Below are 26,052 nucleotides of genomic sequence, written 5' to 3' on the forward strand. Positions count from 1 at the left end.
TGTCTTAATTAAATGTAATTGTAAGGTAAAGGCTTCTAAAAACAATGTTTGAACCATGAATGAAGTCAGTGCAAAATGTTGGTCAGGTTTTTCTCTATGATCTCTATATGCCTAATTTGCCCTTGCTCATTGTATGAAATGAATATTGATTACTGTAAGCCCACCTTCTCAAGACAGAATCCTAATAATATCTTCTGAAATAGTGGATATAAATAACAATAACAATAATGAGCCATGAAATATAACAACCTTTTGTTAATGTACCTGTTGTCTCCAATTATCTAATTATTATTATTTTTTACATTTTTTGTATCATATTTATTTTATTCTTATTCAATGTGGCTTACTAGGCTGACCCAGATGGTTAGTTATGAAAGGGATTTCTTCTCTAAAACACCTCTTGCTTCTTTCGCCTGACCTTCTGGTAAACCGCTGTAGAGATCTGTTCGAGTGCACAGAGTCTGGTTTGTTATTCATGTTGTTTGTATACTCTCTTTGTGTGTCTGTATTATTTTGCAATGCCCTGCAGTCTTACAAATCAGATGAGAAGGACTTCTGGCTCCAGATGATGGAAGTAGATTGCATTTCCAATAGGTATAAAGTTCTTAATCGCTTCCAAAGACAAATAACATTAGGCTTATCATATGAACCATAGTAAGATCATTAAAACATGTGTTGCACATAACAGAGTAGAGGAGCAGTGGATGCCCGTTGAAAATGAATGACTGTGAGGAAACATTAACATTAACAAGTCTGAAGAAGGGGTCTCACAATGTAACTATTCTCTTTACATTGTTGCTCAAGTGGAGGTTGTACATCATCCATGTGAGACTCTAAGGTAGGCATTTTTTTTAATTAAAAAGAGTTGTGATGAAAAATGTATAATGCAACCTATTTTCTTCAAAACAACATCCTTTATAGCTGAAACATTGTGCTGCTCCTCACCTTGAACCCAACTTTCCTTTCCTATTGTGTGTGTATATTTAGCCTGGTTCCTGGGCTCCTGCTGGCTTCCTTTGAGCCTGCCACTCCGGCATGCGGTCATGGTGTATGTTGGGACTCGTGGTGGAGCCAGGGGCAGCCGGCAGGCTTCACATAGTCAACTATGGAAAACTTTCATAGGCAGCTAGGATGTATTCCATTAAACCAATACAGATTTTGGCTCCTGAAAATTATGGATACATTAAATATTGATATTTTTGCATAAATCGGCAATGTATTATCAAATACGATAACAAATAAAAATGTCCTTCGTATGGAAGTCCATAAAATTCTAAAATTCCATCGCTGAGACACACCCAACAGGACTAGTGTGTTCTGCAGAGGTGGAGGCTGCAGTTTCACTGGTATTAGAGATAAACCTTCCTGAAAGTGCAGTGTCCTCTATTGCAGGTACACAATATTGACCAACAGACTAACAAAGGCAGTGAACTCAAAACATGGTGCAGTGCATATATAATTCACTGTTTGGTCTAATACAGAAATATTGAACATTTATTTAAAATAATGAATGACAACTCTGTTGGAACTGGAAATGATATATACATGCCCTGACAACAATGGCAGGTTACTTGATTATTACAAACGTTTTAAATTGTGTTATTCTTAAACCTGCACAATGCTTTTTCATTTGACCGTCACTGTGTCATTTTTATCTGCTCTGATATTTAGAAATAATTAATGTTCAATGAGTTACACAGTGACGGTTTGACCACTAGATGTCACAAAAGCTGGCTCCTAGATTAGATAAGATCAAATTCAATGTGATTACATTTGATTAGAAAAACTAAACTACTAAACATCATTACAAGTAATAATAACAATAAATGTAGGTATTGTAGGAAGGAGCCTGCAATAGATTCAGCTGAGAATAAGAAAGCATCATTTTGATATATTTTGGGTAGTAATTATTTCCCCTACTGTATATATATATATATATATATATATATATATATATATGTGTGTGTATGGATGAAATTTCGTTGTTATTTGACCCATTCATATATTCATGTTTATATATATATATATATATATATATATACATATATATGTATTGCAGTTGGATTTCATTATTCTTTCCCTTGATTCAGTTTGCGTTGGTCAGTTCGCCAAGAAGAATCGTTCAGAATCCTTCTTTCGTTTGTTCGTTCAGTCGATCAGCAAGATAATAGACTTCATTTAGTAATGATGGTGGGGGTCCCGGGTGGAGAACGAACCATGAGAGAACGAGACAGATTGACAAGACATTCAAATATTTGATTAATCTGGCATGACACAGAAAATAGCCAATACCATTTCACTAATATTGAATCGTGTTATCGTACGCTCGCTCACTAAGCCTCTTCCCTCTTCACCACTCACAATAGTGAACGAACAGCGAGTCAGCGACTAGTGGGTCTAGGAGGAGTCGAGTCTGAGAATGAACGAGACGAACGAGTTAGAAGAAGCCGTTCGGTTCGTTCTTGTTAAAGATTTTTTCATTCGAACTGATTCGGTCGCGAACGACCCATCACTAATATGTCTATACCAATGTACATGTACATACATACATACATACATACGCATGAATGTATTTATGTATATACATGTATATTTGTGCATGTATATGTATGTATGTCATAGCCACAGCTGTCGTGCTTTGTGTTCTTTGTGCTGTGCCTGCCACACCCCAACTGATCACACATGGCCTGCATCAGTTCATCAACTCCCCATCAAATACACGTGGTGTCCCTGCAGTCATCACAAGATCGTACTTCGAAAGTGGTAGATATTCGTACCTGGCTCCAGTGTTTTTTAAACACTTAATAGGTGGTCTTCTCCTGTTGATATCTCGTACCTAACCTTTGTTTCCTTTTGCCTAGTTTTGTCAGCCTGCCTGCTTCACTCCCTCCGGCCTGAAGCTCCCCACTCTCCTACCTGCCCCCTCCCTCACCCCTGAGGCCTGTTTCAGGTAGCTGGTTTAACATACTCTGAGTTTAATCCTGCGCTCTGAGTTGGTTGACTCAGAGTTCAGGGTTGAAAAGCAACTCAGGGTTTTCGGTTTCAGAACAGGTGATCAGCGTTGGGTTAATCAACTCTGAGTATGTTCACTCTGGGTTGAGGGCGTGCCTGTTGACTATAAAGAGCCATCATCAATGGATCTCTGATAACATGATCAAACATGGACCAAAAGCGTAGATCCACTTACTTTTCCCCCACGGAATTGGAAATTCTAATGAACGCGTATGCCGAACAGTTACCCATTTTAACAAAAAAAAGCAATTCCGCCGCGGCAGCGAGAGCGCGAGCTTGGCAGTAAATAGCTGAACAAGTCAATGCGTGGGTAAAATAAATTAGTAAAATAAAAGGAAAGTTTAATATCTTCCACTTATTCAATATGTAGTGTGTGTGTGTGTGTGTGTGTGTGTGTGTGTGTGTGTGTGTGTGTGTGTGTGTGTGTGTGTGTGTGTGTGTGTGTGTGTGTGTGTGTGTGTGTGTGTGTGTGTGTGTGTCAATTTACGCAACCCCGAGTTGCCCCACGAGGACTTGGCAGCAAATGAAGATGAAGTACAAAAATATAGTTTAAACAGGTAAACTAATGTTTAATTGAAATCAAATCAATTGTGCTGTTTTGCCTGCTCTACCTAATTTAACAGCTACAGTGTATATTCAACATGTGATGGGCCTATATTTAAGCAGTAAATGTAAGTAGTACATTTCCCAGCCACCCCAACACTGCCAATATTTAATAGGATTTAGATATATTAGAAGGCTACACCTAGGCAAAATGCATTATATATATATATATATGTGTGTGTCTTCAAAATAGCGCTTACTGAATATTAGGGTAACATTTTCCTCCATGTTAGCAAATCGAAAAAAAAGCAGAGGCCCGGCAGACTCCCACCTCTGCAGCCCTCACAGAGGCTGAGGAGATGGCCCTCAGCCAACAGAGTATGCGTCCTGTGGATGAGGGCATCACTGGGGGGAGCTCCTCTGATCCCCCCCCACCCCCCAGGATAGAAGTGCCTTTATAAGAGGTTGGTTATTCAAAATAATTAAATATGTACACGCAACCCAGCGCGTTGCAAATTAGATTGGCCAATATTCTGGCTCAAGTAATAATTGCACTGTCTAATCATCTGATGGCGTCATCGCCCTACTTGAACCAGATGCCCTCACCAACTTCCATGCAATTGTAACAATTCAAAAGATGCAAAAGGATGCTTTGGAGATCCAAATTTTGGAACATAAGTTAAAGGTGGGGGAGGTGCAAACTGGGATAGTGTTCCCTGCTCTAAAAACATACCCAATATAAATTACTTATTTTTTTTGGTGCTTTCAGGAAATAAAGGAATCCTCATAATAAGTAGATTGTCTTTATTAGAACACAGGCTGTGGTGGGACAAGTTATTTTGTTGAACAGTTTACTCAAAGGGTTTTATTTCAGTGAACAATGCAGACGATTATGCTGAGCATGTGCATGTAGAGAAGAACATCTGGCTAAAAGCAGTACCAGGGTCTTTTCTGCCTTGCATTCTTAAAATGAGTTTCTTGACTTGCAGCAGTTATAGGTCCGTGGTTAGTCAGCTACTCTGATCATGGGAAAGCCACAACGTTGAAGTGACTGTAGTACAGAGCGGGTGGGATGCACGGGGCGGATCATTCTGCACATGCGTTAATTGCGATAAAAAAAACAAAAAACTTAAACTTAAAGCATGCCCCCGGTGCGTTTGACAGTTAACATGGGGGCTGAGAAGGTGGTCTAAATAAATGATAGATTGCGCTGAAAAACGATAGCGCTCGGGAAGAAAATTATCAGGAAAATAAATTATAGCCAACCGGGGGCTTAATAATCGTTCCTCACGGAGATTCCTTCTGAGGATCGCAGCCTCTACGTCCACAGGCTCTCGTAGAAAAGGACATGCCATTTCTAACACTTCCTTCTGTCGGAGAGCTGCCTTCAGCCTTATTGACAACAAACTCAGAGTAGGTCTAACCACCTCCCGAGCAGGTTAGACCCACGGCGTATGTTGCCGCAGCAACTAACTCTCGGTTGCGCTGAACCTGCTACCTGAAACGGAAAACCCAGAGTTTCCACTAACTCAGAGCGAACAAACTCAGGGTTGCCTCAAAACCAGCTACCTGAAACAGGGCTCTGGTCTGCTCTAAATAAACCTTTTCTTTACTCCAACCCCAGTCCTGTCTCTGTGTTCTGCTCTTGGGTCCTGCAGATATCGAACAATGCATGTACATCTATGTTTTTGTGTATATACATAATGGATGGAGGAGCAACATCAGATACCTAAACATCAGGAACCACTGGTTTCCCTAACCTCCCCACATCCAGATGATTATCCATAAAAATCTAACAAACACAATGACAATGGCCCGGGAATATTCGGTCCACTCATTATCATCGCAGGGACACATTCCTTGTGTCCCTGCGATGATAAGACGCCACTAAGGGAGTCGTACTAAAACGTACTCATAGATAATGATTCACAAATGTGTACCTCAACCATTATTGAATCTGTTTATGTAATTTTTTAGAAATAAACTTTTCCAACCAGAAGAATGCCAACCACACAATTGGGTGGCAAGTATCCTCAAAGCCATTTCCATTTGATGAATAATGGATGAATACAATTTTGGGGGGACGTGCGACGTCTGGCTTGCAGGGGGAGTATGGGCAGGTTGGAAGCGCACCGGATTGGCTGGGGGGGTTGGACCTGAGTGCGAGCAGGTGTCAGCACTCAGGCCAATCAGGGAGTGTTTGTACTCATGTGCCTGCTTTTGTGTGGTTGTGAGAAAAGGACTCCAGGAGAGAACGGATCAGGGAGGTCCAGAACGAGTGGAGATCATCCAAAGAGATGACTCTGAAAGAACCTTTGTTGTAGTTTATGTATTTTTGTTCTGTTTGAAAGACAATAAAACGATCTCCCGCTGAGGGACGACAACTCTGCCTGCGCTCACTCATTGGAACCCGTTACAGTGGAGCCAAATGTGGGGCTCGAGTGCAGGAAAAATGGACCAGTCCCCATTGGGAAACGTTCTCAGATGGCCTAGATGGCCGAGGGACAAGGCCAGCTCTACCAGGCGCAGAACGAGGTGCTCTCGGACCTGGCCCAGCCCTTGGCCGCTGATCGGGCCATGCTCCGTGAGCTCCTCGCGTCCGGTGGACGCGGTGAAGGACCCCGAGGGGCGGGACCCGCAGCCCATATACACGTCCCGAAGATGTGTGAGGTAGACGACGCGGAAGCCTTTATCGAGACATTCCAGGGGGTGGCCGAGGTCTCAGGGTGGCCTCGCCCGGAGTGGGCGCCCCGTCTCCTGCCGCTCCTAACAGGAGAGGCGCAGCTCGCGGCCCACAGTCTGCCGGCCGGGGCCCAGCGGGATTACAACGCCGTCACCAGGGCCATCCGGGACCGGCTGGGCCTCTACCCGGAGGAACATCGGCGGCGGTTCCGGGCGCTGGCCTTCAGCGAGGGGGACCGACCCTTCGCCTTCGCCCAGCAGCTGAGGGACCAGGCAAGGAGGTGGCTGGTCCCAGACCGGAACACGGCGGAGGACGTGGTGGAGCAGGTGGCCCTGGAGAGGTTCGCAGAGGGGCTGCCGGCTAGGACCTCCACCTGGGTCCGATACCACCGGCCCGAGAGTCTCTTTTCCAGGCGGCGCATTATAACCCAATGGCGGGCCATTTGGGGTACGATAAAACACCGGATAATGGCCCGGTTCTATTGGCCGGGCATTCGGGCGGAGGTGCGCAGGTGGTGCGCATCCTGCCCCGAGTGCCAGTTGGTGAATCCCCCGGCTGTCCCCAGGGCTCCCTTACGGCCCCTTCCCCAGGTGGAAGCCCCCTTCGACCGCGTTGGCATGGACATTATCGGGCCATTAGAACGTTCCTCACACGGGTATCGATTTGTGTTGGTCCTGATCGACTACGCAACCCGATACCCGGAAGCAATTCCGTTGCGCAACATCTCTGCGAAGAGTGTTGCGCAGGCGTTGTTTCATGTCATATTGCGGCAGGGAATCCCGAAAGAGATTCTCACTGACCAGGGCACCAATTTCATGTCACGCACGATTAGGGAACTTTATGAGTTGTTAAAGTTCAAGGCCATCCGCACAAGCGTCTATCACCCAGCCACGGACGGCTTGTGTGAGAGGTTTAACCGGACGTTAAAGTCCATGATCCTCAAGTTCGTACACGAGGATGCTCGGAATTGGCATCAATGGCTAGACCCTCTGTTGTTTGCAGTGCGGGAAGTGCCCCAGGCTTCCACAGGGTTTTCCCCATTTGAATTGCTTTATGGGCGCAAGCCCAGAGGCGTCCTGGACCTCATTAAAGAAAACTGGGAGGAGGGGTCCACTGACAGCAAGAACGAAATCCAGTACGTCATGGACTTGCGTGCAAAGCTTCACTCACTAGGGGTATTGTCACGTGAGCACTTGCACCGAGCCCAGGAGAGTCAGAGACGCCTGTACGACAGAGGGACTAGATTACGTGATCTCACTCCGGGGGATAAGGTCCTTGTACTATTGCCCACCTCTAGCACCCAATTACTTGCGAAGTGGCAAGGGCCCTTTGTGGTCACACAGCGAATTGGGGACGTGGATTACGAGGTAGCGTGTTCGGACAGGGGTGAAAACAAACCTAAAGAGGTGGAACGATGCGGTCCCTGTCGCGTTTGCGTCGACGTTACCGGAGAGGGAAGAGCTCTGGCCGGACGTCCCTAGCCCAGGCCTCACCCCCCCGGTCGGTCAGGGCGAGGGTCTCTCAGGGAGTCAGGCGCGGGACGTTGCCGGTCTGCAACTCCGGTTCGCAGATGTCTTTTCGCCCCTGCCCGGTCGCTAATTACTCACAACATCGAGACGCAGCCCGGTTTAACGGTACGGACACGCCCCTACAGGCTGCCCGTCCACAAACAAGATGTGGTGTGGCACGAATTGGCAACCATGTTGGAGTTGGGCATGGTCAAGGAGTCTCACAGTGACTGGTGCAGTCCCGTCGTGCTTGTGGGCCAGCCGGACGGGTCTGTCCGGTTCTGTGTGGACTATCGTAGGGTGAATGCGGTGTCGAAGTTCGACGCCTACCCCATTCCTCGGAACGACGAGCTCGTGGACCGGCTTGGCATGGCCACCTATTATACGACTCTGGACTGCACGAAGGGCTACTGGCAGATTCTGCTGTCTCCAGCAGCCCGGGAAGAAACAGCCTTCTCCACTCCGCTCGGTCTGTACCAGTTTAAGATGCTTCCGTTCGGGTTGTTCGGGGCCCCGGCCACGTTTCTGCACGAAGGGCTACTGGCAGATTCTGCTGTCTCCAGCAGCCCGGGAAGAAACAGCCTTCTCCACTCCGCTCGGTTTGTACCAGTTTAAGATGCTTCCGTTCGGGTTGTTCGGGGCCCCGGCCACGTTTCTGCGGCTGTATGCTGCTGCCTACATTGATGACATCATCATCTACCAACGGAACGTGGGAGCAGCATATGCGGCAGGTGGCGGCCGTTCTTCAGTCGCTGAGACGGGCGGGGCTCACGGCCAACCCGAGGAAGTGTGTGATCGGGCGGAGGGAGATCCAATATCTGGGGTACCACCTGGGGGGGGGGAAAGTCCGGCCACAGGTCGCGAAGACCGCAGCGGTCGCGAAGACCGCAGCGGTCGCGAAGACCGCAGCGGTCGCGAAGACCGCAGCGGTCGCCACCTCCCCTCGGCCCAGGACCAAGAAAGAGGTGAGGTGGTTCTTCGGGCTGGCGGGGTATTACCGGCAGTTTGTACCACACTTCTCCGACCTGGCCAGCCCCTTGACCGACCTCACCCGTAAGAGGGCCCCAGATACAGTCCAGTGGTCGGAGCCATGTCAGGTGTCTTTTGAGGCTATTAAAACAGCCCTCTGTGGAAAGTCGGTCCTGTGTGCTCCTAACTTTGATCTCCCTTTCTCCCTGCAGACGGACGCGTCGGATAGGGGGTTGGGCGCGGTCCTGACCCAGCAGGTGGAGGGGGTCGACCGCCCGGTGCTGTACCTAAGCCGGAAATTATCAGACCGGGAGGGTCGGTACAGCACGGTGGAGAAGGAGTGTCTCGCTATCAGGGGGCAGTCGGCGCCCTCCGCTACTACCTGCTGGGGCGTGCGTTCACCCTCGACTCCGACCACGCCCCCCTCCAGTGGCTCCACCGCATGAAGGATGTCAACGCGAGGATCACCCGGTGGTACCTCGCGGTGCAACCCTTTAACTTTCGGGTCGTGCACAGGCCTGGGGCGCAGATGGCCGTGGCGGACTTCCTCTCCCGCTCTGGGGGGGAGGGGAGTAAGTTGGCGGCCGGATGTGACCCCGGCCTGTGTCGGGCGGTGGGGGTGTGTGTGGGACGTGCAACGTCTGGCCTGCAGGGGGAGTATGGGCAGGTTGGGAGCTCACCGGATTGGCTGGGGGGGTTGGACCTGAGTGCGAGCAGGTGTCAGCACTCAGGCCAATCAGGGAGTGTTTGTACTCATGTGCCTGCTTTTGTGTGGTTGTGAGAAAAGGACTCCAGGAGAGAACGGATCAGGGAGGTCCAGAACGAGTGGAGATCACCCAAAGAGATGACTCTGAAAGAACCTTTGTTGTAGTTTAAGTATTTTTGTTCTGTTTGAAAGACTATAAAACGATCTCCCGCTGAGGGACGACAACTCTGCCTGCGCTCACTCATTGGAACCCGTTACAACAATAAACCAAATCAATGAGTAAGAATAGACTATAGCTATATGTTTGTTTCTACTACTTATCCATCTTACAACCCAACATACCCAGCATGCTTCCCTGGTGTTAGAAGAGAGGAATATCACATGTAGACCTGGAAGTTCTCCCCTCTCAGTTCGATTCACCCTAGTGGTCATCTCTCTATGTCTCTCCCTCTCTCTCTGTTACTTTCTCGTCTTCTTGAACAGGTTGGAGAAAGAGTAAACATGCTGAAGCAATGCAAGTTCACACACACATTTGATTAATTTATTTGGAATGACCAATACCACAACACCATAGCATCCAAATATGAATAAAGAGCCTATTATGTCCAAAACAACACAAACACTTGCAGGTTACCACAACCAAGTGAATCAGTAGAGATACATGTATAGTTCAAGTTGTATCATGGGTAGAGATAACAGCGCCTTCTCCATACATGCAGACTGCCGATGGATTGCTGACACAGAGCAGTACTTGGTTATTTGCTTAGAGATCTTCTTATTGAGTCCAGCAATACCAATATATATAACAAACACACACACACACATACATACACACACACACACACACACACACACACACACACACACACACACACACACACACAGTTTTGTGTGTGTGTGTGTGTTTTTTCTTTATGAACTTAGACTTTGTTGACTATTCAGTGTACGGTCTTGCCACCATGCTCTTCTTCAGGGTTGTCTAAAATGTAAACCTTTGTGTTTCGCGTGATGTATATCTGTTTGCACTGTTTTCACGCTCGCTGCCTCTTGTTGGTTTGGGCCTGTTCTCTTGACCCCCTTGGGAGCGTCGAGAAGCGAAGGGTTCCATCTGATACGGCACGGCCGCGACCCCCTTTATGACATGTTGAGGAGCTTCAATCAATAGATTACCATCAGGTTGACAAAGGCTTTTGGGTTAGTGGGGGACAGCTGCCCCCCTGACTTTAGCCAGGCAGTGGACTTATCCTTCTCCTCCTCATGCAGTGAACTCCCATCTGAGGCCTTGGATTATTGTATTGTAGGCCTAATCTATTGTTTGTTGATGCATGTTGAGATGTATCGTTGTTTGTACTATTATTACAATATAGATGACCATAATTGTCCACAGGTATTGTGTGCTTTTTGCGTTTGGAATCTCATCTGCCTTAGACGCAATATCTGGTAAAGGAATTTCCACGACAACAAACACACACACACACACACACACACACACACACACACACACACGCACGCACGCACAAATAAACACACACATGCAGATACATGCACACAAGCACACAAAGTTTTGCCTGGTTCTGTCCTCCTGGGCGTGGTTCTGTTCTCCTGGGTGGGGTTCTGTCTCCCTGGGCGTGGTTCTGTCCTCCTGGGTGGGGTTCGGTCCTCCTGGGCGTGGTTCTGTCCTCCTGGCGTGGTTCTGTCCTCCTGGACGGGGTTCTGTCCTCCTGGGTGTGGTTCTGTCCCCTTGGGTGGGGTTCTGTCCCCCTGGGTGGGGTTCTATCCTCCTGGACGGGGATCTGTCCTCCTGGGTGGGGTTCTGTACTCCTGGGCGTGGTTCTGTTCGGCCCTTTCCCTTCTTGTTAGCCAGCTGAGATTTGCATGCTTGCTGTCTGTCTGTACATCAGAGGTCTGGAGACCAGGGGTATCTGTTATCTGTTCAGCGGAGACGCAATCCATCTCTCCAGGCTTAGTCATTGCTTAACCCATGCAGAATCATCCACCAGATACCTTAGTCAGGTTTTATCTGTTCCTGCCACATGATACACGTGTCAGAATGTTTACCAGCGCCCAACGCAAGGCTGGCTCCACTGGAAATGTGCTCTTTGTTTGTTTCATGTTATAAACCTGCGTTTGTCCGGCCTCTAGGCCTTCACACATTCACTGTATCCACACACAGCCGGCCAACGCCTCACTCCTCACTTCTCTCTCCCCACTCCCCACTCCCCACTCCTCCTTACCTTCCCTAACCAACATCCACACTAGTACTCATACATACATGAAAACACATGCATGAAAACACACAAGCACACACATGTATGTATGAACAAACACACACACACACACACACACACACACACACACACACACACACACACACACACACACACACACACACACACACACACACACACATACACATGCACTCATACATACCTGAACACACATGCACAAACATTCATGAACATGTGTTCACACAAAAACACTCACTCTATTAATAACCAAATAGACAAGGCTCGGACACACATTATGTGAATATAATCTTTTGAGCATTTCTTAAGCATCTTCTTAAACAGGAGAATGCATTTGAAGCAACCTCAGCCCGACAATGAACTAACAATTATTATAAAAAAAGTAGTTCAGAATTAACTGAGCTACAAAATTATGTAAAACCATAAACCTTTATTCTACAAATCTCTATGTACCATTAAAAAAAACACCACCAACGTCAGAGTACACTGAACAAGCTTTCTTACCTTCTTACTGGGACAATATTGGGAGTTTGAACTAGAAGTGAAAGGCCACAGAATTTATGTTAACTTGTGAAGCTCAGTAACTAGACGCCTGAAACCATCTGACACTCAATTACCAGAAGGGCTCAAAGCGTGTGTCAACGAAGGCAAAACTGTGAGCTGATTGAGGCAGAGGCTAAATTTGTTCTAGATCCTAAGAAGACCATAAAGAGAAGCCCCACATATTGGATATCACCTTTTATTGTAACCCGACCACACCACTGGAGAATACTGGTAACACACCATCTGAAGCATCATCTTTCCCTTGAAAGCGGAGAAAGCACAGGAGCATAATGGCTCATGATGCGGTCTTAAATTAGCCCCACACATGCTCCCTCGGCTCTGGAGATGCTCCCACATGCTCTCCTCCGCTTCCAGGGTATTAATACATCCATACATGAGTTCACGTAAACACCAAACAATGAAAAAGATTTACCAACAAAAGAGAGATTAGCACCGTCTATTAGTACCTACCGTCCAAATGGGCAGCAAACCACCCCAGGAGGCCCTATATGGTGTGAAGTAAATCTGTCTTAAATAACCCCCTCAGTGATCTACCCAGGCGGGTATTATCCAGGAGGTTTTTATTATATGTGTAGAGTTTCACTTAATGGTTGTTTTGGTTGGACCGTATAAGGTGACAGAGGGACCTATGATGTGATGGGGCAGACATCTGGGACCAAAGGCTCATCCAACATAAGCTCAATGGCCAAAACAGGAGGGATGCATCTGCTGGCTGCTCCGAGGTTCCTCTATAAAAGACCTCCTTCCAGTCACTGCACAAGTTCTGGACTGAGGGGCTGCCGACCTGGGTGAGTGTCTACTGCATTGTACTGGTTAGGATACTGGTGAGACAGTGATCTGTACTAGTTAGGATACTGGTGAGAGAGTGATCTGTACTAGTTAGGATACTGGTGAGACAGTGATCTGTACTAGTTAGGATACTGGTGAGACAGTGATCTGTACTAGTTAGGATACTGGTGAGAGAGTGATCTATTCTAGTTAGGATACTGGTGAGAGAGTGATCTGTACTAGTTAGGATACTGGTGAGACAGTGATCTGTACTAGTTAGGATACTGGTGAGACAGTGATCTGTACTAGTTAGGATACTGGTGAGAGAGTGATCTGTACTAGTTAGGATACTGGTGAGACAGTGATCTGTACTAGTTAGGATACTGGTGAGAGAGTGATCTATTCTAGTTAGGATACTGGTGAGACAGTGATCTGTACTAGTTAGGATACTGGTGAGAGAGTGATCTATTCTAGTTAGGATACTGGTGAGACAGTGATCTGTACTAGTTAGGATACTGGTGAGACAGCGATCTGTACTAGTTAGGATACTGGTGAGACAGTGATCTGTACTAGTTAGGATACTGGTGACGTGGTGATGTGAACTAGTTAGGATACTGTTGACCCAGTGATCTGTACTAGTTAGGATACTGGTGACACAGTGATGTGAACTAATTAGGATACTGATGACAGTGCTTTGTACTAGTTAGGATACTGATGAAACAGTGATTTGTACTAGTTAGGATAGTAATGACAGTGATGTGAACTAGTTAGGATACTGATGACACAGTGATTTGTACTAGTTAGGATAGTATTGACAGTGATGTGAACTAGTTAGGATACCGATGACACAGTGATTTGTACTAGTTAGGATAGTAATGACAGTGATGTGAACTAGTTAGGATACTGATGACACAGTGATTTGTGCTAGTTGGGATAGTGATGACAGTTATGTGAACTAGTTAGGATACTGATGACACAGTGATTTGTACTAGTTAGGACAATAATGACGAAGTGATTAGTGTAGTAATAAGGTCAGCTGTGTCAACCGTATCCATACTATTACAGTACCATTTCAATGTTTAACATACATATTTTTTTTTTCAGTATTATCTCAACCACTGCTTCGTCTGGGGTCAGAAAAGGTACAAATGCAAAAAATATTTATAAATGTTGATATGTCAATGGAAAGCTATCCTTCTACAATGTATTTTCCATGTGTGTTGCTGTGCTGTTGTCATGTTTTCTCCATGTGGTCCTCAGGAACACAGCTAACATGGGTGAGCAGGAAATGGAGTGCTTCGGCCCGGCGGCCGTCTTCCTCCGGAAGCCGGAGAGGGAGCGTATCGAGGCCCAGAACACCCCGTTCGACGCCAAGACCGCCTTCTACGTGTCGGAGCCCAAGGAGATGTACCTCCGGGGGGTGCTGCAGAACAAAGAGGGGGGCAAAGCCACCGTCAAGACACTCTGTGGAAAGGTGCGTCCTGAAGACCAGACTAAACCTCCACCAACCAGGCTGATAGTGGCATGGCGTGGATAGAACAAAGAAAGACATGGTTCATACGTGAATCACACACTTTATGTAGTGAACTTGAACAGGAATCAACCTATAATAATAACAATGTGAATAAATTCAGCATACTGAGACATTACTTCCATGTCTTGTTATATATTCTCATCAGTTTATTTGAATGATAATGGTCATATGATTGCAGGTCCTCACTGTGAAAGAGGAGGAAATCTACCCCATGAATCCCCCAAAGTACGACAAGATTGAGGACATGGCCATGATGACCCACCTCAATGAGCCTACCGTGCTGTACAACCTCAAAGAGCGCTACGCAGCATGGATGATCTACGTGAGTCTCAGCCCTCAATGCACATGGAAGCCTTTAGTCGTATAACGTCATAAGGTCATGCTGACATGTGTATCCTGGTGGAGACAGACCTACTCTGGGCTCTTCTGCGTCACTGTGAACCCCTACAAGTGGCTCCCAGTGTACGATGCTGTGGTGGTTGCTGGATACAGAGGCAAGAAGAGGATTGAGGCACCGCCCCACATCTTCTCAATCTCTGACAACGCCTATCAGGCCATGCTCACAGGTGAAATATATTCAGCATCAATAGCTGCATCTTGGTGAACATGATGACAATTTTGAGAGTAGGGTTTTAAAACTGTGGTTTGTATCTTGTTTTGCATAGATAGAGAGAACCAGTCCATTCTGATCACGTAAGTATTGGTTAAAGGAGTGTTGTCAATGATTGTTCCCTACTTGTTTTTGTGCGTCACAGTTGTGTCCCATCTGTTTCAGTGGAGAATCTGGTGCAGGAAAGACTGTGAACACCAAGCGTGTCATCCAGTACTTTGCAACAATTGCAGTGGCTGGTGGCAAGAAGGCAGAGGAGAAGGGCTCGGGCAAAATGCATGTAAGGTTACGACCATAGTGAAATGTACAGATATCCACAAGGTCAAAATTGAAAAGTATGAACAGATGTTGGTAATCCTTCTTCATAAAGGGGTCGCTGGAGGATCAGATCATTGCAGCTAACCCTCTGCTGGAGGCTTACGGTAACGCCAAGACCGTGAGAAATGACAACTCCTCTCGTTTTGTAAGTTGGCTGGCAGCACCATCATGTTCCTAGAGTAGCATTGCAGCTCCGACTTGCTCTCAAACTAATTCATACCTTCTACCTTCAGGGTAAATTCATCAGAATCCATTTTGGCACAACTGGAAAGTTGGCATCTGCTGATATAGAAACATGTAAGTTTATAGAATGAAGTCATTATGGACGCAGGGACCTGAATCAAACCATGCTCATCCATAAGCTCCTCCTGTGTCTTAGATCTTCTGGAGAAGTCCAGGGTGACGTTCCAGCTGTCTGCTGAGAGAAGCTACCATATCTTCTATCAGCTCATGACCGGCCACAAGCCTGAGATTCTAGGTCAGTGAATTGACATCCACGGTTTGCATTTGAATGTCCTGTATTAAACTTGAACTTATATTCTATTCTATTTAATGTTATCTCTCCAGAGGCTCTCCTCATCACAACCAACCCCTATGACTATCACATGATCAGCCAGGGGGAGATTCTTGTGAAGAGCATCAATGATGTTGAAGAATTCATTGCCACTGATGTGAGTAGAACAAAAAAAGGACAACCTGATAAACTAATGATCATAGGCCAGTATTCTGTTCAGGTTAGTTAGGTTAATAAAAGCATTCTGTTGACAAACTAAAAATTTGGTTCAGGTAAAGCTTTCGCTCATAGGAAATATAAATGAGTAATAGTAAATTACTAGTTAACGACATTTCAATTCAACTCGTTTTTGGGAGGACTATATAAGACATTTAAATGCTAAAATACTTTTACACAGACGGCCATTGACATCCTGGGCTTCAATGCTGATGAGAAGATTGGCATCTACAAGCTGACCGGTGCCGTGATGCATCATGGGAACATGAAGTTCAAGCAGAAGCAGCGTGAAGAGCAGGCTGAGCCTGATGGCAATGAGGGTAAATACCTGATAACATATTGAACATCTATTATATGACGTTAATAACTTGGTTATCAGTTAACTGTTGCAGCTCAGGAGTGGATCCTGAACTGGCCTCTTTGTGGTGTGACGGAGCACATATATGGCTTTAATTTAATTTATTTAGTATTTTTTGGGAGCCATTCAGGGCTGGTAGGCACTGGTGAAGCCACACAATAATTTTAACAAAAATTATGATCTCTGATTTCCTCCGCAGTGGCTGATAAGATTGCATACCTCCTGGGCCTCAACTCTGCAGACATGCTCAAGGCTGTATGCTATCCAAGAGTCAAGGTGGGAAACGAGATGGTGACCAAAGGTCAAACTGTTCCTCAGGTAATTCAAAATCCTCAGCTAATTCAAATTCCAAAAGTCCAAAAACATTATAAGAAAATATGAACCATGCCTTGTATAAAACAAATTCCTTTATGTCTGGGAATCTAGGTCCATAACTCAGTGATGGCTCTCTGCAAGTCAGTCTATGAGAAAATGTTCTTGTGGATGGTCATCAGAATCAATGAGATGCTGGACACCAAGCAGCCCAGGCAATTCTTCATCGGTGTGTTGGACATCGCTGGGTTTGAAATCTTTGATGTAAGTGAGCTCTACAAAGCAATGGTTTTTATGTATTGTGGTGGAAGAAGCACAAGCAATTGCACTATGTCCTGACTGTAACTCTCTGACTCCAAAGTACAACAGCTTGGAGCAGCTGTGCATCAACTTCACCAATGAGAAACTGCAACAGTTTTTCAACCACCACATGTTTGTACTGGAGCAAGAAGAGTACAAGAAAGAAGGAATTGAATGGGAGTTCATTGACTTTGGTATGGACCTGGCGGCCTGCATTGAGCTGATTGAGAAGGTTAGTATTGCCCTATACACTCAAAAAAGAAATACTAAATCCAAGCTACACTAAACAGTAAATCTTTTTTTTCTCCCTTTGTCAGCCAATGGGTATCTTCTCCATCCTTGAAGAGGAGTGCATGTTCCCCAAGGCCTCAGACACCACCTTTAAGAACAAGCTAAATGACCAGCACCTTGGCAAAACCAAGGCCTTTGAGAAGCCAAAACCAGCCAAAGGCAAAGCTGAGGCCCACTTTTCCCTGGTGCACTATGCTGGCACTGTGGACTACAACATCACCGGCTGGCTGGACAAGAACAAGGACCCCCTGAACGACTCTGTGGTTCAGCTCTACCAGAAGTCCTCAGTTAAACTGCTGGCTCTGCTGTATGCATCCCATGGCGGAGACGGTGAGATGAACTCCTTACATCATTACTGATACAAATTATTAAAGGCCAATTGCACCAAGAAGTGTGATGCATGAACCATTGATGAAAATCACATTTGTACCTTCCTAGAATATTATGTAGATATATATAATATCAAATCCACTGACATTCTGATAAATGTATCCAACACAGATGCCAAGGGAACAACAAAGAAAGCCGGAAAGAAGAAGGGTGGCTCATTCCAGACAGTGTCTGCTTTGTTCAGGGTACATATTATGAAGTTCATGTTGTGTTTGTTATCTTCTATAGCTGCATTTATTAAGAGCATGTTGCAAACGTCCCATACAATCACTTATCTAATAGAGTCAACGTTATGTTTATATTTCGCACTGGATGTGAGACGTGACAATCAGTGGTTTGAATTAGAGAAGCAATGATTCATTTAGTACTTATTCAATGTATGTGATACAGGATATGTACACATATTCTGCATCTTATAGTCAATACTTTGTTCACATCCACTTCTCATCCCTAATGGAACGTGCATCTACATACAAAAAAAGTACAGAGTAGATTGATTATTTTAAAAAAAAATTAGACACATTTGTATTGCATATGATAACATTATATGTTTATTTTACAATCAGGAAAACCTTGGGAAGCTGATGACCAACTTGAAGAGCACTCACCCTCATTTTGTGCGCTGTCTGATTCCCAATGAATCCAAAACCCCAGGTGTGAACCCATATTCTTCAAAGCAAGCGTAAAGGGGTTATGTACCAATGGATTTGATTTATGTATGTATAACCTTTACAGAAGGTAGGATTAATGCAAAACTTCTGCACTACGTTAAGGTCTGATGGAGAACTTCCTGGTCATCCACCAGCTGAGGTGTAACGGTGTGCTGGAAGGAATCAGAATCTGCAGAAAGGGCTTCCCCAGCAGAATCCTCTATGCTGACTTCAAGCAGAGGTAGCTCTTTAGCGATGGTCTTAGTCTGATTCCCACATCATGGTCAGTCACTAAATAAAAATTACTATATGTTTTTCCATAATTTCAGGTACAAAATATTGAATGCCAGTGTAATCCCTGAGGGACAATTCATTGACAACAAAAAGGCCTCAGAGAAACTCTTGGGGTCTATTGATGTTGATAAATCACAGTACAAATTTGGACACACTAAGGTCAGGCAACACAGAGAATATAGTTAATCATTAAACTGCTGTTGGTTGTTCATGATGCTGATAGTTTTCATTTTGTTTACAGGTATTCTTCAAAGCTGGGTTATTGGGTACCCTGGAGGAGATGAGAGATGAGAAATTAGTTCAGTTGGTGACCATGACCCAAGCTATCAGCAGGGGTTTCCTTATGAGAAGAGAATTTATCAAGATGATGCAGAGAAGGTAGCTCTATTATGTTAATTATATAGAAAATATGCATAGGAAAGCTAGCTTGATAGTCATGAACAAATTAATCTAAATGTTTCCTGTGTTTGATATTACCAGGGAATCCATTTACTCTATTCAGTACAACATCCGCTCATTCATGAATGTCAAAACATGGCCATGGATGAAGCTCTACTTCAAGATCAAACCTCTTCTCAAGAGTGCTGAGGCTGAAAAGGAGATGGCACAGATGAAGGAGGACTTTGCAAAAACAAAAGAGGAACTGGCAAAGGCTCTGGCCAAGAAGAAGGATCTGGAGGAGAAGATGGTGACCCTCCTGCAGGAGAAGAATGATCTGCAGCTCCAGATCCAATCCGTGAGTAACCCTGAGGAGAGGCATTTACTCTTTCAATAACTACCGAAGCAATGCTATTGGTGGTTCATGGGCCTTGTTTTCATTTTAGGAAGGTGAGACCTTGTCCGATGCAGAGGAAAGGTGTGAGAACCTCATTAAGAGTAAGATCCAGCTGGAGGCCAAAGTCAAAGAGACATCTGAGAGACTAGAGGATGAGGAGGAGGTTAATGCTGAGTTGACGGCCAAGAAGAGGAAGCTGGAAGATGAGTGTTCTGAGCTCAAGAAGGACATTGATGACCTGGAGCTGACCTTGGCCAAAGTGGAGAAGGAGAAACATGCCACTGAGAACAAGGTTCTGTTCCTAACCGAATGGACCCTGCGCCACACAAGTCATTCATTTTGAACTAATGCATTTGTTATACCAATGTTATGTATGTATTTTTAGGTGAAGAACTTGATTGAAGAAATGGCATCTCAAGATGATACCATCGCCAAATTAAGTAAGGAGAGGAAAGCCCTCCAAGAGGCCCACCAGCAAGCACTCGATGACCTCCAAGCAGAAGAAGACAAAGTCAACATCCTGACCAAAGCCAAAGCCAAACTGGAGCAGCAAGTTGATGATGTGAGATCCTTATTGTTGGGTAGCAATCAAAAGTCTTTGTTGTGATATATGTAAATCAAAGGTCAAACTGAATGGGCCGTGCTTTGCTCTTTAATCGTGTGTAACACTTCAAATGCATTAGATTGAGGGTTCCCTGGAGCAAGAAAAGAAGCTCAGAATGGACCTTGAGCGAATCAGGAGGAAGCTTGAAGGAGATCTGAAGCTGTCCCTTGAATCATTAATGGATCTGGAGAATGACAAGCAGCAATCTGAAGAGAAGATTAAAAAGTATTCAACAACAAAATCAAATGTTTCTTGCCACCTTAGTGTTTTACACACGACAATATAACAATGCTATTCTATTTTTAATAAACAGGAAGGACTTTGAAAACTGTCAGCTAATCAGCAGGATAGAAGATGAACAAATACTTGGAATTCAGCTTCAGAAGAGAATCAAGGAACTGCAGGTAAAATCTTACAATACATGTAGGTCTCCTTTGGAACGAAGACACGACTGCACTCATGTGGGATCTTGATTTCGACAGGCTCGCATTGAGGAGCTGGAGGAGGAGATTGAGGCTGAGCGTGCCGCTCGGGCCAAGGTGGAAAAGCAGAGGTCTGATCTCTCCAGGGAACTTGAGGAGATCAGTGAGAGGCTTGAGGAGGCCGGTGGAGCCACTTCTCTTCAGATCGAGATGAACAAGAAGCGCGAGGCTGAGTTCCAGAAACTGCGTCGTGACCTGGAGGAGTCGACCCTGCAGCATGAGGCCACCTCTGCAGCGCTGAGGAAGAAGCAGGCCGACAGCGTGGCTGAGCTGGGAGAGCAGATCGACAACCTCCAGCGGGTCAAGCAGAAGCTGGAGAAGGAGAAGAGCGAATACAAGATGGAGATCGATGACCTCTCCAGCAACATGGAGGCAGTTGCAAAATCAAAGGTTCATTTTACGAGCATGTTATTCCTTTTTATATTTACCATGAGCCACTTTGCTACTACTTTTAACTACAGTCCATCCATATAATTTGATATCACTGACCATTGGCAGAGTAACTTGGAGAAGATGTGCCGTACCCTTGAAGACCAGCTCAGCGAGCTAAAGTCCAAGAATGAGGAACACATGCGTCAACTTAATGATGTGAATGTCCAAAGATCAAGGCTGATGACTGAAAATGGTAAGCGCAACATGGGAAATGTCATTTACAAAAAAAAACATTCTAGCTAAGGCTTATTTCAATGAAGTAACCTGCGATTCATCTGATCAGGTGAATTCAGTCGCCAGCTGGAAGAAAGGGAGTCTCTGGTTTCACAGCTGACCAGGAGCAAGCAGGGCTTCCTCCAGCAGATTGAAGAGCTCAAACGGCACCTCGAGGAGGAGGTCAAGGTATGTACTAGTCTCATCTGTGTAGCCAAGGAGCAAACGGAAGGCTTGATTGAACATAATTGAATGACTTTGACTTTCTTTTCTTTAGTCAAAGCATGCCCTCGCCCATGCGGTCCAGTCGTCTCGCCATGACTGCGACCTGCTCCGAGAGCAGTTTGAGGAGGAGCAGGAGGCCAAGGCTGAGCTGCAGCGGGGGATGTCCAAGGCCAACAGCGAGGTGGCTCAGTGGAGGAGCAAATACGAGACTGACGCCATTCAGCGCACTGAGGAACTGGAGGAAGCAAAGTAAATCAATAGGTTTTCCTCTCTATCTGTTGGACTGTACTGGTTATGGTGTAGGCCTGATGCTAAATGTAATTTCTAATTCAGGAAAAAGCTTGCCCAGCGTCTTCAGGATGCAGAGGAGTCTAATGAGGCTACGAGCGCCAAATGTGCCTCTCTGGAAAAGACTAAACAGAGGCTGCTTGGTGAGGTGGAAGACCTGATGATGGATGTGGAGAGAGCTAATGCTCTGGCGGCCAACCTTGACAAGAAACAGAGGAACTTTGATAAGGTAACATCATTTCTTATGAGGTTTAAAAATAACATTGATCAGTCTGAGACAATCGGATACTCAGCGTTTCCTCTGAACGTGCAGGTTCTTGCTGAGTGGAAGCAGAAATATGAGGAGAGCCAGGCTGAGTTGGAGGGAGCTCAGAAAGAGGCTCGCTCTCTGAGCACTGAGATGTTCAAGCTGAAGAACTCCTATGAAGAAGCTCTGGACCACCTGGAGACCCTCAAGAGGGAGAACAAGAACCTTCAGCGTATGGAAACATTTATTTGTATCGATACAACTATTGCAGCTATTTTTTGTCAGAATCAGAATGTACGCATTTTTAATGAGATATTTTCTCTTTCCAGAGGAGATAACTGATCTTAGTGAACAAATTGGCGAATCTGGAAAAACAATCCATGAACTGGAAAAAGGGAAAAAGATGGTGGAGTGCGAGAAAACAGAAATCCAAGCCGCCCTTGAAGAGGCAGAGGTATACAAAACGTCAAGAACGACTCTTTTGATCATTCAAGTTTCTGCTAAATTATAAGAAGGCATAATTAAATGTTAAAGTCTGAGGAACATTAACTTATTTGATTTTAAATCAAAATAAGCTAAAGGTATAACATGTAACATCGACATGGAGCATTTGAAATGGGTACTGCTTCCAAAACACAATCTTTTGTGTTAAGCTAACAATTATTATAGTTTTACAATGACAAGTGACGACAAGGCAAACACTATAAGTTGATCAACTTGTGCACGAGTTTGAATTAAATTTATTATTTACAAATTTCAAACCAGTTCATGTGACATCTCTCTTGAGATCATTCTAGGCTCTAAGCTGTCTCCATCTTTAAAATGCGACTCCAAGATGTACCCTTGTTTTAGCACTGCTCGGGTCAGGGAGCTCTTTCTGGTACAATCTCAGTTGATCCAGTTGTTAGCTTGCTTCCATCCCTGCAGCACACTGTGTTTGGTTCATATCTGCCAACCTGGGGCACCAACTAATCATAATAAACAAGGCAAAAAAAAACAACCTACAATTTCAAAGGAGAACATACTGGCTATGACATTGTTGCCAGAGATGTCAGTATTTCAACTGAGCATGTTTCCTTAATATCCAATTACATATCGTGGTCATTTTCTGATTTAGAACAGTACATTTGTTACTAGCTCCTTTAATTGGAAATTACATTTGCTGTTCTTCATTATATTTTAAAAACAGGCAACACTGGAACATGAGGAGTCCAAGATTCTTCGTGTTCAGCTGGAGCTTACCCAGATCAAGGGTGAGGTAGACCGGAAGATTGCTGAGAAGGATGAGGAGATGGAGCAGATCAAGAGGAACAGCCAGAGGGTGATTGAATCCATGCAGACTCTTTTGGACTCAGAGATCAGGAGCAGAAATGATGCCCTGAGAATCAAGAAGAAGATGGAGGGAGATCTCAACGAGATGGAGATCCAGTTGAGCCACGCCAACCGCCAGGCTTCTGAAGCCCAGAAACAACTTAGAAACGTCCAGGGACAGCTTAAGGTACAGTAGTACCTTCCCCAACTGCAACCATGGGTTGAATAATGCACTGTTTTGAACATTTTGTGTTTATCTTGCCTTAGGATGCCGTACTGCACCTGGATGATGCCCTCAGAGGAGAAGCAGACATGAGGGAGCAGGTCGCCATGGTGGAGCGCAGGAACAACCTGATCATGGCTGAGATCGAGGAGCTGAGGGCAGCCCTGGAGCAGACCGAGAGGGGCCGCAAAGTGGCAGAGCAGGAGCTGGTGGACGCCAGTGAGCGCGTGGGACTGCTCCACTCCCAGGTATAAATAATCCATTTAAAAACACCTGGATTTTTTATCATTATTGTTATTTATTTAATTGTACCGTTTATTAGTGTATAATTAATAATCAATACATTTCTCTTGTAGAACACAAATCTCATCAACACCAAGAAGAAGCTGGAGTCTGACCTCATCCAGATCCAAGGTGAAGTGGAGGACACTATTCAGGATGCCAGGAACGCAGAGGAGAAGGCCAAGAAGGCCATCACTGACGTGAGTCTTGGATTCATCTTATTCCACTTCCTCTTTCCTAAGACACCAAGTGTTTCATGATGTAAGAGTCTTCAGAACAAGAAGCAGAGCACAGCATTTGCCAAACAGTGTCTCTAATTGAAGAGGTAATTCTCTGTAATCTAATAGGCTGTTGTTGTGAAACATACCCCAACGAATATACCTAAACTGTGTTTATAGGCTGCCATGATGGCGGAGGAGTTGAAGAAGGAGCAGGACACCAGCTCTCACCTGGAGAGGATGAAGAAGAACCTGGAGCTCACAGTGAAGGACCTGCAGCACCGTCTGGATGAAGCTGAGAGCCTGGCCATGAAGGGAGGCAAGAAGCAGCTCCAGAAACTGGAGGCTAGGGTAGGTCTTGCTTTTCAAAGACAGGATGTCCTAATGACCACAACCCAACAAGTGTATTAAGCGAGTGTTATCTTTGTTGCAAAGGTGCGTGAACTGGAGTCGGAAGTGGAGGCGGAGCAGAGGCGCGGGGCGGAGGCGGTGAAAGGCTTGCGCAAATATGAGCGCAGGGTGAAGGAACTGAGCTACCAGGTACGGAACACACACCAGGACTGCCAAAAGTAAGATTACTAGTAGTAGTACTACTACTCATACTAATAATAGTCATACAAATACTAATCGTAATCATCAATAGAACATTCAATTATAATTGATACCAAGACAAAATTAGAAATTAAAACCAAAAAATATATATACTTTATTCGAGCACTGCTTGTGTTTGCAGACAATGACCTCATCCACATCATGTATATGGAACATTCATTTCCCCTTACGTTAAAAAAGTATTGCAAAAAGAGAATGCAAAAACGATTTAAAACGCTCAGATAAGGACAGTAGGATGCAATAAAACTTGTGCGAACACTATAGCAGACTATAAGGAGCATGTGCAATTACAGGCTTATTTTGGGGGGAGGCCTATAATTCAACTAGAATACAAACTCCCATTATAACTAGGGCCCCTTGACATATGCTTTTCCTGCAGTGTGAGGAGGACAAGAAGAATATCTGCAGACTCCAAGATTTGGTGGACAAGCTGCAGCTGAAGATGAAGTCCTACAAGAGGCAGGCTGAGGAGTCTGTGAGTCACAATCCCTTTGCCCTTCATAAAACCAGCGCTTTGGTTAAACAGTTCACAATTACAACAAATGTTTTATGAAACAGGAGGAGCAGGCCAACACCCACCTGTCCAGGTACAGGAAGAATCAGCATGAGCTGGAAGAAGCTCAGGAACGCGCTGACATCGCAGAAACCCAGGTCAACAAGCTCAGAGCCAAGAGTCGGGAGATCGGCAAGGTGCGTGGTTCAGTTAGTGTGACACACTCATCTAGTGTTTCTACATGAAAATGTTGTGTACACAGCATTTCTTTGTATGATTTTCTATTATTTACTGATTAATTTGGATGGTTTACACTTTATTGACACATTGATAAATCATCGGAATACATATATTAACCATTCTTTGTGTTTCATATTCATTTGAAGGGAAAGGACGAAGAGTGACCAACATCATATGAAGGAGACACAATATCAAGAAATCATACAATATGATTTTTCTGACTCAATTGTGATTAACCAAAAATAAATGTGCAAGAAACTTCGATATCAAGTCCTTTTTTATCATATTTGTTCAAGGAGAATGTTGTGAGTGTGTGTGTGTCTGTATATTTTACGAAGCCTAACTTTGAAAAGTAATGCTTCATAAAAGTAGCTTAAATTCACTTCTTTGCGTAGCTTAATATACATATTTAACCCTTGAGCAAACATATATGTTTATGGTGATTCATATAGAATTCTTGTGTAAATATGAACTCATCCTTATCCTTTAAAGTTAATTGTATATTGGTAACCTTAAAAAAATAATCAGCACCTACTTAGGCTTTATAGGCTAAGTAGTTTATACCAAATGTAAATATTTAAACAATGGCGATAATGACACTGATGTGATAATGACACTGGT

At 44.9% G+C, this 26,052-nt stretch overlaps 1 protein-coding gene across 1 annotated transcript; it reads left to right on the forward strand.

Annotated features, from left to right (window-relative positions):
* Positions 1-12,904: 12,904 nt before the first annotated feature.
* LOC132464525 (myosin heavy chain, fast skeletal muscle-like) lies at positions 12,905-25,695 on the forward strand. The gene is made up of 41 exons (XM_060060950.1): positions 12,905-13,019; positions 14,104-14,141; positions 14,260-14,473; positions 14,712-14,855; positions 14,943-15,099; positions 15,199-15,226; positions 15,309-15,423; positions 15,514-15,606; positions 15,695-15,758; positions 15,841-15,939; positions 16,029-16,132; positions 16,373-16,511; positions 16,749-16,867; positions 16,976-17,125; positions 17,223-17,393; positions 17,479-17,782; positions 17,954-18,027; positions 18,409-18,496; positions 18,616-18,733; positions 18,822-18,945; positions 19,028-19,164; positions 19,267-19,522; positions 19,611-19,853; positions 19,947-20,123; positions 20,245-20,390; positions 20,479-20,569; positions 20,648-21,037; positions 21,146-21,272; positions 21,363-21,481; positions 21,570-21,766; positions 21,851-22,034; positions 22,119-22,284; positions 22,382-22,506; positions 23,242-23,550; positions 23,631-23,834; positions 23,943-24,068; positions 24,267-24,437; positions 24,522-24,626; positions 25,078-25,173; positions 25,257-25,388; positions 25,578-25,695. Exons 3-41 carry the CDS (start codon positions 14,273-14,275, stop codon positions 25,593-25,595), a joined length of 5,811 nt encoding a protein of 1,936 aa, XP_059916933.1. The 5' UTR covers positions 12,905-13,019; positions 14,104-14,141; positions 14,260-14,272; the 3' UTR covers positions 25,596-25,695.
* Positions 25,696-26,052: the final 357 nt, after the last annotated feature.

This window comes from Gadus macrocephalus, chromosome 1 (genome assembly GCF_031168955.1).
Source record: "Gadus macrocephalus chromosome 1, ASM3116895v1".
In the NCBI taxonomy this organism is placed as follows: Eukaryota; Metazoa; Chordata; class Actinopteri; order Gadiformes; family Gadidae; genus Gadus; species Gadus macrocephalus.

Coding starts and splice junctions, on each gene's coding strand:
- LOC132464525 (XM_060060950.1), top strand. CDS start 14,273: ATGGGTGAGCAGGAAATGGAGTGCTTCGGCCCGGCGGCCGTCTTCCTC. Junction 15,100..15,198: donor CTATCAGGCCATGCTCACAG/GTGAAATATATT, acceptor TGTTTTGCATAG/ATAGAGAGAACCAGTCCATT. Junction 23,551..23,630: donor ACGTCCAGGGACAGCTTAAG/GTACAGTAGTAC, acceptor ATCTTGCCTTAG/GATGCCGTACTGCACCTGGA.